The sequence below is a fragment of the Ciona robusta genome, unplaced genomic scaffold, assembly GCF_009617815.1.
Source record: "Ciona robusta unplaced genomic scaffold, ASM961781v2 AP042737.1".
NCBI lineage: Eukaryota > Metazoa > Chordata > Ascidiacea > Phlebobranchia > Cionidae > Ciona > Ciona robusta.
Window position 1 is genome coordinate 416,241 of NW_028323116.1, and position 16,388 is coordinate 432,628.

Here is a 16,388-nt window from a genome sequence, read left to right on the forward strand (position 1 = left end):
CAACAAATCGTAACGCGTTGAAATCACAGAAATAAAAAAGAGTAGAACGTGCATCTGCCCAAAACCGTGATATATTCTTTTTTCTATTCACGTGACCGCCAACTCCGTCCCCGCTTGGTCTCCATTGTAATTAGGAGGTTTTAGCTGTTTATTTTAAAAACTACACTAACTATTCCAGTTTTTTAGGCTAGTTTAGTTTTTGGTAGGTTAACGCTTACACTAATAGCGCTTGTTTAGGAAAATTAATTATTTTATAAATTTAATTAAAAACGTTCAAACAAACGGTTTGTTAGAAATATATATATGTTTGGAAATAGTTCTTTTTCCCTATAAACTTAGTTCTTTTTCCCTATAAACTTAAATTAAGTCAAAAAACGAAGAAAAACTACATAAAACGCCCTGGTTTACATTGACTACTATAGTAAACGGGAAGGAGTCGTAAAAAAGAGAGAGTGTATCATGTTCTCTCCTTTACCGACATTAGAGATGCGCGTTCTATTCTTTTTTATTTCTGCGGTTGAAGTGCATATTTAAATCAATTATTTTTTTAACGAGACAAGGGCTAGCTGATCGTGGTCATTCGGACACAAATTCCAATATGCATCAGGTACTAAACTTTATAGAACAGCATGATCCCGATTTAAGCGCTTGGTTGAAGAGCGACAAAAAGTACAAGTGGCTGAGTCACCGGATTCCAAATGAAATTATTTCTATTTGCTCTTTAGCAGTCGCGGCAACGCCTATAAAAAACATCAAAGTCTCCAAATTTTTCAGCATAATTTCAGACGAAACTTCTGATGTGTCCAGGCAGGAACAAATTTCCATTTGCTTGAGGCATGTCGACGAAAGTTTCACATAGCCCGTTCACATGGCCAAAAAAAGAAGGCATACCGCTTTTTTTTTCGGAAAAAGCGGCATCAGGAACAAATTTCCATTTGCTTGAGGCATGTCGACGAAAGTTTCACATAGCCCGTTCACATGGCCAAAAAAAGAAGGCATAACGCTTTTATTTTCGGAAAAAGCGGCAAATATTTGCTGAGTCACTTTCAAAAAAGACGGCAAATTTGGACCAAGTCGCGAGGTGGTCCAGACGAGAAAAGTCTCGAAAAAAAGAGGCATTTCACAGCGCGCGTCAGGTTCATATTTAGCTTTGAGGTTGCGGATGCTTGTTTTACTATTTGCAGTGAGGTTTTAGACAATGTTTAGTTATAAATTAGTTTAATATATATGGTTTTCAACCAAATACGAAGTTTCGGCTAGAAATAAAAAGTTTTTCTGGTTTTCAACCAAATACGAAGTTTCGGCTAGAAATAAAAAGTTTTTCTATCTTTAGGATGCATTTAGTATAAGAAACAGTACCGTATATAGTTTTTACAGGATGATTCTAGTTTGGCAATGAGAAAGGATGTGTGGTGCTACTGAACAATTAATAATCAAACTGCTATAATGCAGATGTAGTTGAAATAATGATTTTTGAAGTAAAAAATTGTATGTTGAAACATTTACTTTGAAATATTGATCAAAATGGATGGTGGACAGCAGTGTAGTGATCGACGTGTGAAAGCGGGCGATAATAATGTTATCGTTGTAATTCCATGTTTAACGATGTTGTATGTTTACTGGTTTAACGATATTGTGTGAATCCACGTACCGATATTGCCTGACAACGGAAACTGTCACAATTTCCTAGCCGTTTCCTAATTATGCGTGGCTGCTGGCATTGTGTGTGAACTATGCTCAATACCCAGACATTGTATCTGTATTTGCGTTATGTGTGACTGGCGGTAAGCCTGGAGGCTGACGTGTTCCCTTCTTCTCACAACTCTCGTCTGTATAAAAGATGGGTGCTCCATGTTTCGGGACGCCTGGAGCCATAAATTCTGCTATCGTTGTCGTATCGTTACGTCACTGTCAAGTTACTAATAAAGGAGTTATTAAGTGTTGATCTGGTTCCAATTGATCTGTGATTTAACGAGGTACAGCATCTAGTACGCGCGAAGAGGAGTACGATAGGACCAGACCCAACAAAGTGGTGACCCCGACTGAACACGACCTTCCGACGACCGAAAAACGAAGACAGAAGACCTACCGAAGACAATTCTACGGTGCGGCAACATATATAAACTTTTTGCATGTTAAAAATGTCGTAAATTTAAATTCGTCTCGGGGCTCTAAGTATCATGGCCCAGTTTCTTTCGTTTCTGAAACGCCCAAAATCTAAGGCGGCTAAGCATTCCACGCCCCTTATGGGCGACATACCCACATTTTTGCCGTCGCCCCTCCTGTTGCCGCCACCTGAGGAACGTTCAATGTTCCCGGCAACCCCCAGTGGTTCTTCTTCGTCACCTTCTAGTAGCTCGAATCCGTTTATGAGTGGTAACGGTGCTCAGGGTGATCCTTTTGGGTACGCGCCTAGGGGTAATTTCTCACACGAAATTTCGGGTAATAACGCGCGCGAGCAACCCACCGGAGTCGGCGAGCATTTCACTTATCCCACGCGGGATTGACGCAGATGTGGCCACACGCGGCGCAGAAAATCAGCCGATACAGAGAGAGCAACGGCTTGACCTAAAACCCAAACTACCAGCATTTTGGCCTTCCTCAGTACGTCTCTGGTTAAGCACTGTTGAATCGATTTTTGAAGCCAATCGCGTTTTTAGCGAGCACGTGCGATTCACGCATGCTATTTCAGCCCTCGGCCCCGATCAAGTCACTAGGGTCGGTCATTTCATTATGAACCGAGACGTGGACGCTCCGTATACCAATCTCAAAACTGCCCTGCTGCAACTGTACGAATGCAACGAGGTACAGCGCTTTAACAAACTACTGCACGAGACACGCTTAAACGGCCGGCGGCCGAGCGAGTTGCTCAGCGAGATGCGATCCCTGTTGGGCAGCCACGGGGAATATGGGGTCGTAGCCGAAAGTCTCTTAAAAAAATTGTTCGTCGAGCGGCTACCGGATGACGTAAGACGCACTCTTGGTCTTGAATACACCCAGTCGAACCTGGAAACGCTGGCTGCAAAAGCCGACGACATAATAATGTTACAAGCGCCCAACTCTTTTGCGAACCCGTCCGCCCACATAGCCAACAGCACCGAATCAGCTAACTCAATCAACAGCCAGACGCTCATTAATGACAATTTTGAGCGGCGCATTGAGCGACTGACGGACGCCGTGCAATCGTGGAAGTATCCAGCTTTTCAGGATAGAGAGTCGCCCGCGGATACCCCAGTCGATTCAAACCACTCGGGGCCACCTCAGCGAGGCAACGGTAATGTTCGGTCTCGATCTCGTTTGGCCCAGCCGAATTTTGCGCCCCCCTTCCAGTCTCGACCCAGATTTAACCCTCGGTTTCCCCGGTACAATTCTTGGCAACCGGGTTTCAATCAGAACCAGTCGTTTCGACCCCGTTATCCGGCTGACCGCCGCCTTCCTCCGTCTGATCTTTGTATTTATCATGCTCGATATGGTCAGGACGCGTACAGCTGCGTGCAGCCTTGCAGCTGGCAGGACCGTGCAAAAAACGGGCCTGGTCTGTCACGTGTGCGGTGAAGCGTGTTAACCGGACTTCCTCTCAATCGCCCCCAACCTTCACCGTGTTTGACTATTGCCTTTTTTATGTGATTCTGGAAGCGCCGTAAGCATCATCCCGTTATGGTACGCTCCTCGTTTTAACCCACAACAGTTTCTGAGACTGCAGGGCGTCTCTGGTAAGACGTTTCGAGCCTTTGGGCAAATTAAGCTCGCGTTAAATCTAGACATGGGCCGATCATTCGTTTGGACGTTTCATATCTGTGATATAAAACATGCGATTCTGGGAGCCGATTTTCTCAGCCACTACCGGCTCTTAGTGGATGTGTATGGTAAACGGTTGATCTCGAATTATAACTCTGGTTTCCAGCGGTTGCGCGCTTCCAGGCCTCACCAGCGCGGGAACGCGAGGACGTTTCCGCAAGTCATTCCCTCGAGACCAGTTACGTCCAGAAATCCCACGGCTCGACGGTTGAGCCACCGCCGGGACACATAAAGTTCCGCGGCGAACAACCACCCGTATGCAAGGGGGACAAGCGGTTTAATGATATTCTGTCCAAGTTCCCTGACCTGACTTCTCCATTTTCACGTCACGTTCCGGTTAAACATAACGTCACGCATCAAATTATCACACGGGGCCATCCGGTTTCTTGTCGGCTGTTGTAAACTGTTTATCGTGTCTGTTCACTCTAGACTTATCGCGCCTTACGCGCTCTAAGCTTTGTTGCCCGAGGTTGCCTTGCCGCCGCGTGTCCTTCTTTCCTTGTGTTAGACTTATCGTGCTGCTGGGTTCACTGTATTATAGTAATAGTATGCGAAGGTTGTTGTGTTAAGTATGGATGTAGTACCTTAGAATTACGTTGTATATATTGTGCGCTTTGTGTATTTAACGTTGTGTGCGTTTGCAGATGCAGTCCAATAAAGCCTATATTATTGAAACTTGTAATTAGGTTACGACAATTTATTGGACTGCATGTAATACAATGGACAGACTTCTACGACCAGGAAAACTAGAAGTAGATCCAAATGCACAGGACGGTGCACAGACATTTAAACACTGGTTAAGGACATTTAAATCTTTCTTAACGGCAGTTGAGGCAAACGCCAGTGAAACAGCAAGGCCAGCAGTGGACAAATTCGGTTTGCTGATCAATTTTCTCGCGCCATCTGTGTACGCCTACGTTGAAGATGCCGCAAGTTATGAAGACGCGTTAAGGATTCTAGAAAAAGCGTACGTTGACAAACGCCGTTTTTGCTCGTCATCTTCTCGCCACCCGACATCAGCAACCGGGAGAAACACTTGCTGAGTTCTTGCAAGCGCTAAGAACGTTGTCAAAAGACTGCAAATTTGAAAACGTCACTGCATTGCAATACCAGGAAGAAATGATTCGTGATGCTTTTATAAATGGGCTATGTTCCTCAAATATCCGACTTCGTCTCCTCGAAAATGATGACCTTACGCTGCAAAAGGCGTATGATCAAGCATCATCATTGGATCATGCTCAAGTTCAGTCTCACCACTATCCAAATCAAACGTTTGTGGCCGCAGCACAGAACGAAGTCAAAAACATGAGACAAGACGCCGCCGAACCATTATACGGCGCTAATCGACAAACCTCAGTAACTGCAACGACACAATCTAGAGATAAATGCTTCTTCTGCAACGGCCCCCGGCACCCTCGATCGATGTGTCCAGCTAGGGAAGCCGTGTGTCATTCGTGTGGCAAGATCGGCCATTTCGCAGCAATTTGCAGATCAAAGAAAAAATCAACGTCTTTCGCCTTGGCAACCATACAATCCAGGCCTTTTTTATCTTCACTTACTTCAGTCGTAAATCATTCACTGAAACATGCTATCATAATAACTAAAATCAATGGAACACCAGCAAATACGTTAATCGATTCCGGGTCTTCTAATAGTTATATAGATTCTGTTTTTGCCACAAAACTTGGATTGCGACCTCAAGGCCACCCTAGCGTAATAGCGATGGCCTCAACACACCTCGAGGCCAAGATAAAAGGGTCAGTAACCGCCAACATCAACTTTTCTGAGGAGAAATATCCTTGCTTTTCATTAGGAGTAATGGAATCTCTGTGTACCGAGGTCATTCTTGGAAAGGATTTCATGGCGCTGCACGCAAAGGTTATTTTTCAAACGAATGGAAAAAGAAAACCAATTGTAGTAAAGGGCCCACAGATACATCAAGAAACTTGCAGCGTTGCGGCTTCCAAGGTAAATCCACCGGGAATTTTTAAGCTGATTGATGAACACTTCAAACCAGTCGCAACTCGCTCTCGCAGGTTCAAGGAAGAGGATAGAATCTTCATAAAATCAGAAATCGAAAAACTGCTGAAAGAAGGAATCATTGAGGTATCTGAGTCTCCGTGGCGGGCGCAAGTTCTGGTTACGAAGGATGAGCGTCATAAAAAGAGAATGGTTATAGACTACTCCCAGACGATTAACCGTTTCACATCACTGGACGCCTATCCGCTGCCAAGAATTGATGATCTGGTAAACAAGATATCACAATCTAAAGTATACAGCACGTTGGATCTGAAGTCCGCGTACTACCAAGTACCTCTTGCGATAGAGGATCGACCATTCACAGCGTTTGAAGCAGAAGGAAAACTCTATCAGTACTGTCGTCTCCCTTTTGGTGTCACCAACGGTGTGTCTGCTTTTCAGCGAATAATGGACAACATTATAGAAAAGTACAAGTTAAAAAATACGTTCGTTTACCTCGACAATATAACGGTGACGGGGATTAACCAAGAAGATCACAATCACAACCTTACGGCTCTAATGGATGCAGCCCGAACAGAAAATTTTACTTTTAATGAAAGTAAATCAATCTTCTCCGTCTCTGAAATAGATATCCTTGGGTATAGGGTGTCCTACGGAGTGATCAAACCCGATCCTGAACGATTACGTCCGTTGCTAAAACTTCCCTATCCACAGAATCAACGTGAACTTAAAAGAAGCGCTGGCATGTTTGCTTACTACGCTCGGTGGATTCCAAATTTTTCAAAGAAAATTCTGCCTCTTACACGAGTTGTGAGTTTTCCACTCAGCAAAGATGCTGTCATCGCCTTTGATTTATTACGAGAAGGTCTGATCAGCGCTAGTCTACGTTGTATCGATGATGACCAACCGTTTACAGTCGAGTGCGATGCTTCCGACTTTGCAATCGGGGCGATTCTGAGTCAGGGAGGACGACCAGTTGCCTTCATGTCTCGAACACTTTCTCCAAGCGAATGTCGCTACCCCACAGTTGAAAAAGAAGCAGCTTCGATTATCGAAGTCAGGGAGGACGACCAGTTGCCTTCATGTCTCGAACACTTTCTCCAAGCGAATGTCGCTACCCCACAGTTGAAAAAGAAGCAGCTTCGATTATCGAAGCTGTACGAAAATGGTCCTACTACTTGCATGGGCGAACTTTTACCTTAATAACAGACCAAAGATCAGTAGCTTTCATGTTGGACCCAAAGCGAAAAGGAAAAATAAAAAACGCGAAGATTCAATTGTGGCGAACCGAACTTTGTACGTTTAGCTACCAAATCAAACACAAACCGGGAGTACAAAATGTCGCTCCAGATACTTTTTCTAGGATCTGTGGATCAGCACACGCTCCGCATCTTGACCAAATTCACGAAACGCTTGGCCACCCTGGTATCGCTAGGCTTTCTCATTTCGTCCGAAGCAAAAATTTACCCTTTTCGGTAGAAGATGTAAAAAGGACGTGCGCCAGATGCCGTACATGCGCTGAATTGAAACCCCGGTTCTACAAAAAGGAGAATGAAACTCTTATTAAGTCTACTCGTCCATGGGAACGCATCAGTATCGATTTTAAAGGTCCCGTAAGAGGGAATAATAAATATATCTTAGTTGTGGTTGACGAATACAGTCGTTTTCCATTTGCCTTTGCTTGTCGAGATATGACAACCAGAACGGTGATATTGTGTTTAACCAACTTATTTTGTTTGTTTGGACTTCCAGGTTACGTCCACAGTGATCGGGGAGCATCTTTTATGTCAATGGAACTGAAAGAATATCTTACCTCGCGGGTATCTCAACAAGCCGGACCTCACCGTATCACCCAACAGGCAACTCACAGTGCGAGCGTTGGAACCAGACGATATGGCGAACTATTAAACTTATGCTCAAGAGTCGCCAACTGCCGGAAAACTTCTGGGAAGAGGTGCTACCTGACGCCCTCCATTCAATAAGGTCCTTGCTCTGTACTGCAACGAATACCACACCACATGAGAGGTTTTTCAAATTTCCTCGAAAGTCTATGCACGGTAAGACATTGCCCAGTTGGCTTGTTAACCCGGGTTCAGTTTTGCTTCGTAGATTCGTAAGAAGCAAAGGCGATCCACTTTGCGACGAAGTTGAACTCCTCGAAGCGAACCCTAGCTTCGCGTACATACGTCATCAGGATGGCAGGGAATCCACAGTGTCGACTGGAGATCTGGCTCCTTGCGCATTGCCGGGTGCTGTGACCGAGTCTAATTCGTTTGTCCCACCCGCGAGCGAAGGCGAGAGAGCTATGGACGAAACTGACAAAGTAGCAACAACCGAAGAAGCAACTACCGAAGGAGTGCGCGACCCCGGCCCTCCGACGGAACTGAACGAGGCTGTTCCTGAAACCCGAAGTCTGAGACCAGTCAGAGCAAGAAGGCCGCCTGTTCGATATGGCGATTATGTAACCTAACTTTTCTCCTCCCGTCAAAAATTATATTGGGTGGGAAGAATGTTGTAAACTGTTTATCGTGTCTGTTCACTCTAGACTTATCGCGCCTTACGCGCTCTAAGCTTTGTTGCCCGAGGTTGCCTTGCCGCCGCGTGTCCTTCTTTCCTTGTGTTAGACTTATCGTGCTGCTGGGTTCACTGTATTATAGTAATAGTATGCGAAGGTTGTTGTGTTAAGTATGGATGTAGTACCTTAGAATTACGTTGTATATATTGTGCGCTTTGTGTATTTAACGTTGTGTGCGTTTGCAGATGCAGTCCAATAAAGCCTATATTATTGAAACTTGTAATTAGGTTACGACAGGCCACGACCACTTTCCCCTGAAATGATGGAAATAGCTAGAAAGGAGTTTTCTAAGCTCCAAGACTTAGGCATTGTCGTTCCGAGCGATAGTTCCTGGTGTTCGCCGCTTCACATGGTGAAAAAGCCGGATGGTTCGTATCGCTGTGTCGGCGACTATCGCAAGTTAAATCAGATGACCGTTTCGGATTCCTATCCAATACCATTCCTTCGCGATTGCGCGAACCACCTCCATGGCCGCACAGTATTCACTAAGTTAGACCTGGAACGAGCTTACCACCAAGAGCTTACCACCAAATTCCTATGGACAGGTCCTCGATTCCTAAAACTACCATAACTACCCCGTTTGGCGCGTTCGCGTATAAACGCATGAGTTTCGGTCTTTGCAACGCAGCCCAGTCCTTCTCTCGATTTATCTGTCAGGTAGTGCGCGGACTGGAAGACTTTTGTTTCGCCTTTGTCGACGATCTTTTGGTGGCGAGCCGCTCACCGGAAGAACATGTAAAACATTTGGAGGTTCTGTTTCAACGGCTTTCCGAAAATGGGCTGCTCATAAACACCAAGAAGAGTATTTTAGGCGTCGCCGAGGTACAATTCCTCGGTCATCGCGTCACCAAAAACGGCATGAGTCCCATACCAGACCGCGTGACCGCCATAAGAGCTTTTCCCTTACCCCAAACCATCGCGGGACTGCGTCGGTTCCTAGGGATGGTGAACTTTTATCGGCGGTTCATACCACACGCGTCCGAAACCCTACGATTGCTTAACGCTAAGCTACAAAAGAACCCATCAAATCGGGTCCCCGTTAGTTGGTGCCCTGAATCCCGGTCCGCATTCCAAAAGATTAAAACCCTGCTCAGCGCGGAAACGCTGTTATGTCATCCTAAACTGCACTGTAGATTTTCCTTGGTGACCGACTGTAGTCTGACCGCGATGGGCGCGGTACTTAACCAGCTGGAAGGGGGCGAATGGAAACCCCTAGCCTTCTTTTCAAAAGCATTAACCTCTGCGCAAAAGAACTATAGCGTTTTCGATTTAGAACTGTTGGCCATCTATGACGCCTTGCGGCATTTCCGATATATATTAGAAGGTCGTAAATTTAATATTGTAACAGATCACAAACCCATCGTCCGGGCCTTCCACGCAAAGCGGGATACACTCACCTCCCGCCAGACGCGACAATTATCGTACATCTCCCAGTTTACCAAACAGATTGATCATCTTAGCGGTTTTCACAATTCAGTTGCCGACTGTCTCTCGCGCATCGAGGTCAATTCGCTCTCCTTCCCCAACGACGCCATTACACTTCGGGAAATTTCCCGCCATCAGCGCAGCCCCGAATTTCTCAACGACATGTCCAAGTATAGCGACCGACAAGTTGTGAATCGCACGCTCCCTGACAGTGAGGACGTCATCGTTGGTGACGTCTCTACCGGATCGTTCCGGGCAATAATTCCCGCGGAGCTCCGTCGCAAGGTGTTCGACACCCTGCATTCCTTGTCCCACCCAGGCGTAAATACCTCCCAAAAACTCATTGGAGATAGATTCCTTTGGCATAATATGAGGTCTGACATTCGAGATTGGTGCGTTGCATGCATTGCTTGCCAGAGATGCAAAGTACACGTGCACAACCGCGCACCTCTGGGTAGGTACCGGGAACCGACGTCGCGGTTCACCGACTTAAACGTGGACATAGTAGGTCCTCTGCCGTGCTCGGATGGTTGTTCCTACCTCCTCACCGCCATATGTCGGTTTTCGCGATGGATGGAAGCCATCCCAATACGAGATATCACAGCCCGTACGCTAGCAAGTTCATTCCTTCTACACTGGGTGGCCAGATTTGGTTGTCCCTTACGCATTACGACCGATAGGGGTGCCCAATTCACGGGACAAGTGTGGGCCGAACTCTGTTCCTTTTTGGGGGCTAAGCACATAAGCACCACGGCATATCACCCCGCTGCCAACGGCAACATCGAGCGGTTTCATCGCACTCTCAAGGCCGCTCTGAGGGCTTACGACAACCCCGGGGAGTTGCACACTAACCTTGGCCCTGTGTTGTTGGGTCTTCGATCCTCGTTTAAACCAGACCTGGCGTGCACGCCGGCGGAGATCGTTTATGGCTCCACGCTACGCTTGCCCCTGGAACTGGTCGACGAACGCGACTCCCACGGGCTGCCTAAATCAGAATTTGCTTCTCGGTTGTCCTCGTTCATGGTTTCGCTACGCTTCCCAACCAGGAGAGTACAATTACCGATTAGAAGTCACCTTGATCCGGACCTTTCTTCCTGCACTCACGTTTTCGTCAAATGCGGAGCGAACAGGGGTCCTATGTACCCACATTATGATGGGCTATTTAAAATACTTGATCGAGGTCCTAAATATTTCACGCTTGCCATGCGCGGCCAAGCGAACACGGTCTCTATCGATAGAATAAAGACAGCTCGGCTGCCCTCATTTCCTGCTGATTTGTCGTCCGATGACGTATTTTTTAACGAAAACACTGCCCCTACAGAGCCGGGTCCAGACACGACGACCGAGCTTGAGAACTTGCCGGCCCCATCAGACTTTACGGAGGAGACTCACCAACAAGACGACGAGACACAGAACCAATCCTATACCCACGCACACGAACAGGTCGGGCAGTTAGACTTCCGATTCGGTTTAGGGACGACTAACAATGTTCCCCACAATTTGGGCGTTGGTCTGCATGGTGGACCTAGCCGGCCCGGTTCCTCTTTTTTTTTTGCCATGACTCTCTGTTTAAAGGAGGGAGAGTATTTCATCCCCGAAGCTTCGCCCTGCGTCAAACAGATTCCGTCCACTATCAAAACCTGCCACGCTGAAGTTTACAATCCGTCCGCCGACCTCACCCTGTTAACCATGTACACCTGCCAAACCTTCGTTTCAACGTTCCACACCACCTACTTCTTCTTCGGGAGCAAAACCCACTCTATCGAAACCGTTTCGGGCATCGCCCCGTCCCCTGGATCTTGTCAAGAATGGAAGCACACGCTGAATGCTCCCAACTATGGCCCGCTAACCAAAATAGCGGGAAATCAGTACTCGACTACGAATAGGGTCAAGTTAGAATACCAATGGCCCACCAGTGTCACAAAATCCATATACAATGCACAAATAACGCGCGCGGTTGGGTATTACGACCCTAATCGCAAGCGGCTGCGAAGCCCGATGGGCATCCTTAGCAAATGCGACGTCCATCACGGGTTCTGTACGGTTGGTACATGTACCTATATCTGGAAGGTGCCCAAGCTCATTGATTGTCCGAAAACCAAACCCATGGGCAACCACACCCTTACCCTTCATTTCAGCGACTCCCCCCGCCCTTACCGCTTAGAAATCCGAGAATTGGGAATGAGTATCCATTCCAAATCCCCTTGCCCTCCCCAAACGACGGCTTGTTATTCTAAAGATGCCCTGTGCGACGCGGCGGGCCTAATCATAGTCCCGACAAACTGCTCCGCGGCTGCCTGGCTGCGTAGCAAACCGAGTGACGGCAGGATCGCGTCTCGGCGCCGGAATCTTGGAAATCCGACAGCTAACATGATAAATGAGGTTTCGGACACCATGGTTGAAAGTCTCCGCAATATGACATCGGACGTGCATTATCTAGAATGTACCGTGCAATCACTACTATCCACTTTATACACGCTCGTCTCTAGGCAATATCCCGGAGAGGTGCTGAGCGAAATCTTAGGCGGTCGGCGTGCCGCTATCACGGTGGGTGATCTAATGACCGAGATCACGCGGCTGCCTGGCTGCGTAGCAAACCGAGTGACGGCAGGATCGCGTCTCGGCGCCGGAATCTTGGAAATCCGACAGCTAACATGATAAATGAGGTTTCGGACACCATGGTTGAAAGTCTCCGCAATATGACATCGGACGTGCATTATCTAGAATGTACCGTGCAATCACTACTATCCACTTTATACACGCTCGTCTCTAGGCAATATCCCGGAGAGGTGCTGAGCGAAATCTTAGGCGGTCGGCGTGCCGCTATCACGGTGGGTGATCTAATGACCGAGATCACCTGTGAGAAAATTAACGGGACCATTATGCTGTCGCTCAAGCACCACAAACTCTTCGCCACTCGCCCACTTATTCGCTACAGAGATGCCACCGGAAAACCGCGTATAGGCCAACTCTACCGGGACGGATTCGTTTATGCCTCCGTCAAGTTCGTCGAAAAATACAACCCAGGCAGGGTGATGTCGTTCAAAATCCTCGATTCCTTTTATCTTTTTGAGAACTACACGCTTTCACACGTGGACCCAAAAATCAATTACGTCACTCCGGCTCTGACACCAGTTCAATTCCAGCATGAAACGCTAGATTATGAATCGCTCATGAACGAGTTTCCGGAATCTTCGGGTGGAATTGACGACTTAACCTCCGTGCTAGCCACGTTAAGTCAAGCCAAACTGTTCCATAACAAGTTCTATCACTACCTGGATTCAAATTCAAACCCGACCATCAGCGCTGATATGGAATATGTCTCGAGTACGCTCGATGCTTCAGCCAAAAACATTTTTCTGAACGTGATCAGCTCCATCACCTCCCAGCTTGGACCTGTGTGATCATGGCTGCCTTGACCCTCGCGTGTTTTTGGGGGGTTTTCCTGACTATGTGGGTTGTTAAAGTTTACGGTGCGGCCATATTTTTCGCCGTCCGGGGGAGAGTCCAAGGCGTCCCCCCCCCTAGCCCCAACGCCCCTGCTAACGATTAAAATTAAAACGCGCTGTAATGTACGGCAGGGGGACGCCACCCAGAACACCGAGCACATGTTACGGTTGCGTGTCGTGGTGTACCAGATTTTTGTGTTCCTGCTTATACGTTCGTAATGCTTTTCACCCGTACAACTTTTGTATAGCGTCCGTGTGATGTAGAGGCTGTGTGTCATGATTGTGTGTAATAGGCCTTGCTATGTTTATGCAACGTATTCCAATTCGGTAGGCTCTCACCGATGTGACATGTTTTTCAGACGCCGACAGCAAGTAACACGGAGACACTACACGGCCCCACCCCCTAGATCAGCAACTGCGCGACAAAAACAAGTCAATCCTCATGACCTATGACAACGGGCGTCAGTTCATCGATCATGAACGACAAGAACCCAACGGCTAAACAGCGACCTTGGCAATCGTAAAGCAACATAAAACAATAGAATCCGAGATCACAACGATCAACGCGATGCCAGAGGTTCGAAAATCCGGAGGAACGATCGCGCAGATTGCAAGTACTGTATATGAAAACATTTTGTGCGGGGGATGCCTATGTAGTGATCGACGTGTGAAAGCGGGCGATAATAATGTTATCGTTGTAATTCCATGTTTAACGATGTTGTATGTTTACTGGTTTAACGATATTGTGTGAATCCACGTACCGATATTGAAAACGGAAACTGTCACAATTTCCTAGCCGTTTCCTAATTATGCGTGGCTGCTGGCATTGTGTGTGAACTATGCTCAATACCCAGACATTGTATCTGTATTTGCGTTATGTGTGACTGGCGGTAAGCCTGGAGGCTGACGTGTTCCCTTCTTCTCACAACTCTCGTCTGTATAAAAGATGGGTGCTCCATGTTTCGGGACGCCTGGAGCCATAAATTCTGCTATCGTTGTCGTATCGTTATGTCACTGTCAAGTTACTAATAAAGGAGTTATTAAGTGTTGATCTGGTTCCAATTGATCTGTGATTTAACGAGGTACAGCATCTAGTACGCGCGAAGAGGAGTACGATAGGACCAGACCCAACAGCAGCACATTAAATTTGTGTCTTAATCACTACTGGTCCAAGAGTTTGTAGAAGGTATGTTTGTATATGTCATGAGTTTGTGTTGTGTAGTGCTAAACAGGTTATACATATGCTCAATTTGTTCTGCAGAAAAATTGTCAACAACACTGCTACATTTAGAAGCAAGATGGAAACCGAAAGAGTATGTGAATTACATGTATCAGTTTGGATATACATTCATCAATAAGCTACAGAGTGGTTTGTAAACCCATCATTTGAAGAAAAAGACACAGTACTGACATTATACATAGTACTGGGCTGCTGAATCAAACCAACAAACTAATCATTGCTTTACTGTAAACAAATGTAATAGTAAAATCAAAGCAACAAACTAATCATTGCTTTGCTACAAACCAGTGTAATAGTAAAACACAATGTGTGTGTATTTTGTGCACATATATGTATAACCAAAGCAGCTATCATTTACTTTCAATGCCTTTAAAAGCCCATTCTGTTTTATTTTGTACATGAAATGCAATTTTGTTATTGTTTTCATGGAGTTGTGTTTATAACCAAAGAACCTGTGCTATATTACAAATTGATTCAGCATGCACAAGTGATTTCAAATTATAACATGACTGAGTGGTAAGTTAGAGAAAAAAGTTAAGTGGGACTAGCATCTGTTCTGTATATTAGATATATTTAAATGTGTGTTGTGTTATATGTATATTTGTATATTAATACATTGTGAACACATTTTTTACCAAATTAGTGTTTATGATGGTTTAGACTACTTTTCTTTTTTGGTAGTAGTAATTTTAAATTCAAAATCACTCTTAAATATGTGAAAATATTAATTAAATCTATTGCGTACATATGGGGAGAATCAAAATATTCAATTTCGACGTTTTGAGGCTAAATGGCCATGTGAACGCACGTCAATTCTGGCCAAAAATTGCCTCTTTTCTTTGGCTGGCCAGTTTTGGAAAAAACTCTTTTTCGTTTGGCCATGTGAACGGGCTAATAGTAAATGAGTGCTTGATCGGCTTATTTGGTACGACGGCCACAGACGCTAATACTTTAGTGTTAATCATACTGCAAGCGCTGAAAGACATCGTCTGGATATTCAAGGCTGCAGAGGCCAATCTTATGACGGGGCAGCGAACATTAGCGGGAAAATAACTGGAGTCCAAACTCAAATTAGAAAAATTAATCCGCTCGCCACTTTTGTTTATTCACCAACTAAATCTTGTCGTGCAAGAAGCACTCATGTCGATGCGGTAAATGCTCCTTCTGTTCTTGGAGCGGTGGTTAAATTTATTAAAGGGTCTCCTAAACGTTTGGCTATGTTTAAAAACTTTCATCTCGGAAACGAAGATACACCGTCTTGCTCCTTAAGACCACTGTGCCCAACTCGGTGGGTACTACGATTACCAGCTCTTGAATCATTTTATTAAATTACGAAAAAATCCTGGATTGACTCCAGGGCATGGAATCAGAATCGACCATCGACGCTGTGACGAAGGCAACTGCCAGATCTTTTTTAGGTTCATTAGGGCAGTTTTCGACGTACTTCATGCTTCGTCTGATGGAGAGAGTTTTGATCCCGGTTCATCCTGTTTATGTTAGAATACAATCTCGTGAAACAACCATGGCAGATGTACAACAACTTATTAACACACCGTTAAATATTGTTTCCGATGAAGCCCATTCAGTTCAAAATGCAACGGCCTTTTACAACTATGTTGTAGCTGCCGCTCGGGAGCTTCGGATTTCCGATCCTGTAATCAAACGCAGTCGCCGATCATTGGAACAGGTATCCCCTGAAAACACTACTATTCCAAAACCTACCAGGAAATTTATTATAATTCATCATACCAATCACTATTCCAACAATTTTCAAAACAAGACTTGGATGCAGTACAACTATTGGAAAACTTGATTTTGGGAAAACCGACAGTTCCTGGTGAAGCGGAAAAAATGTACCCAGATATAAATGAAAAACACCTTACACTAGAGAACCGATACTTTAAAAACTATGCAAAAAAAA

At 45.7% G+C, this 16,388-nt stretch overlaps 1 protein-coding gene across 1 annotated transcript; it reads left to right on the forward strand.

Annotated features, from left to right (window-relative positions):
* Positions 1-1,282: 1,282 nt before the first annotated feature.
* LOC149724290 (uncharacterized) lies at positions 1,283-14,413 on the forward strand. Its single transcript, XM_089893234.1, has 3 exons — positions 1,283-2,105; positions 11,100-12,351; positions 12,390-14,413. Exons 2-3 carry the CDS (start codon positions 11,336-11,338, stop codon positions 13,180-13,182), a joined length of 1,809 nt encoding a protein of 602 aa, XP_089749360.1. The 5' UTR covers positions 1,283-2,105; positions 11,100-11,335; the 3' UTR covers positions 13,183-14,413.
* The last annotated feature ends 1,975 nt before the right edge of the window (positions 14,414-16,388 follow it).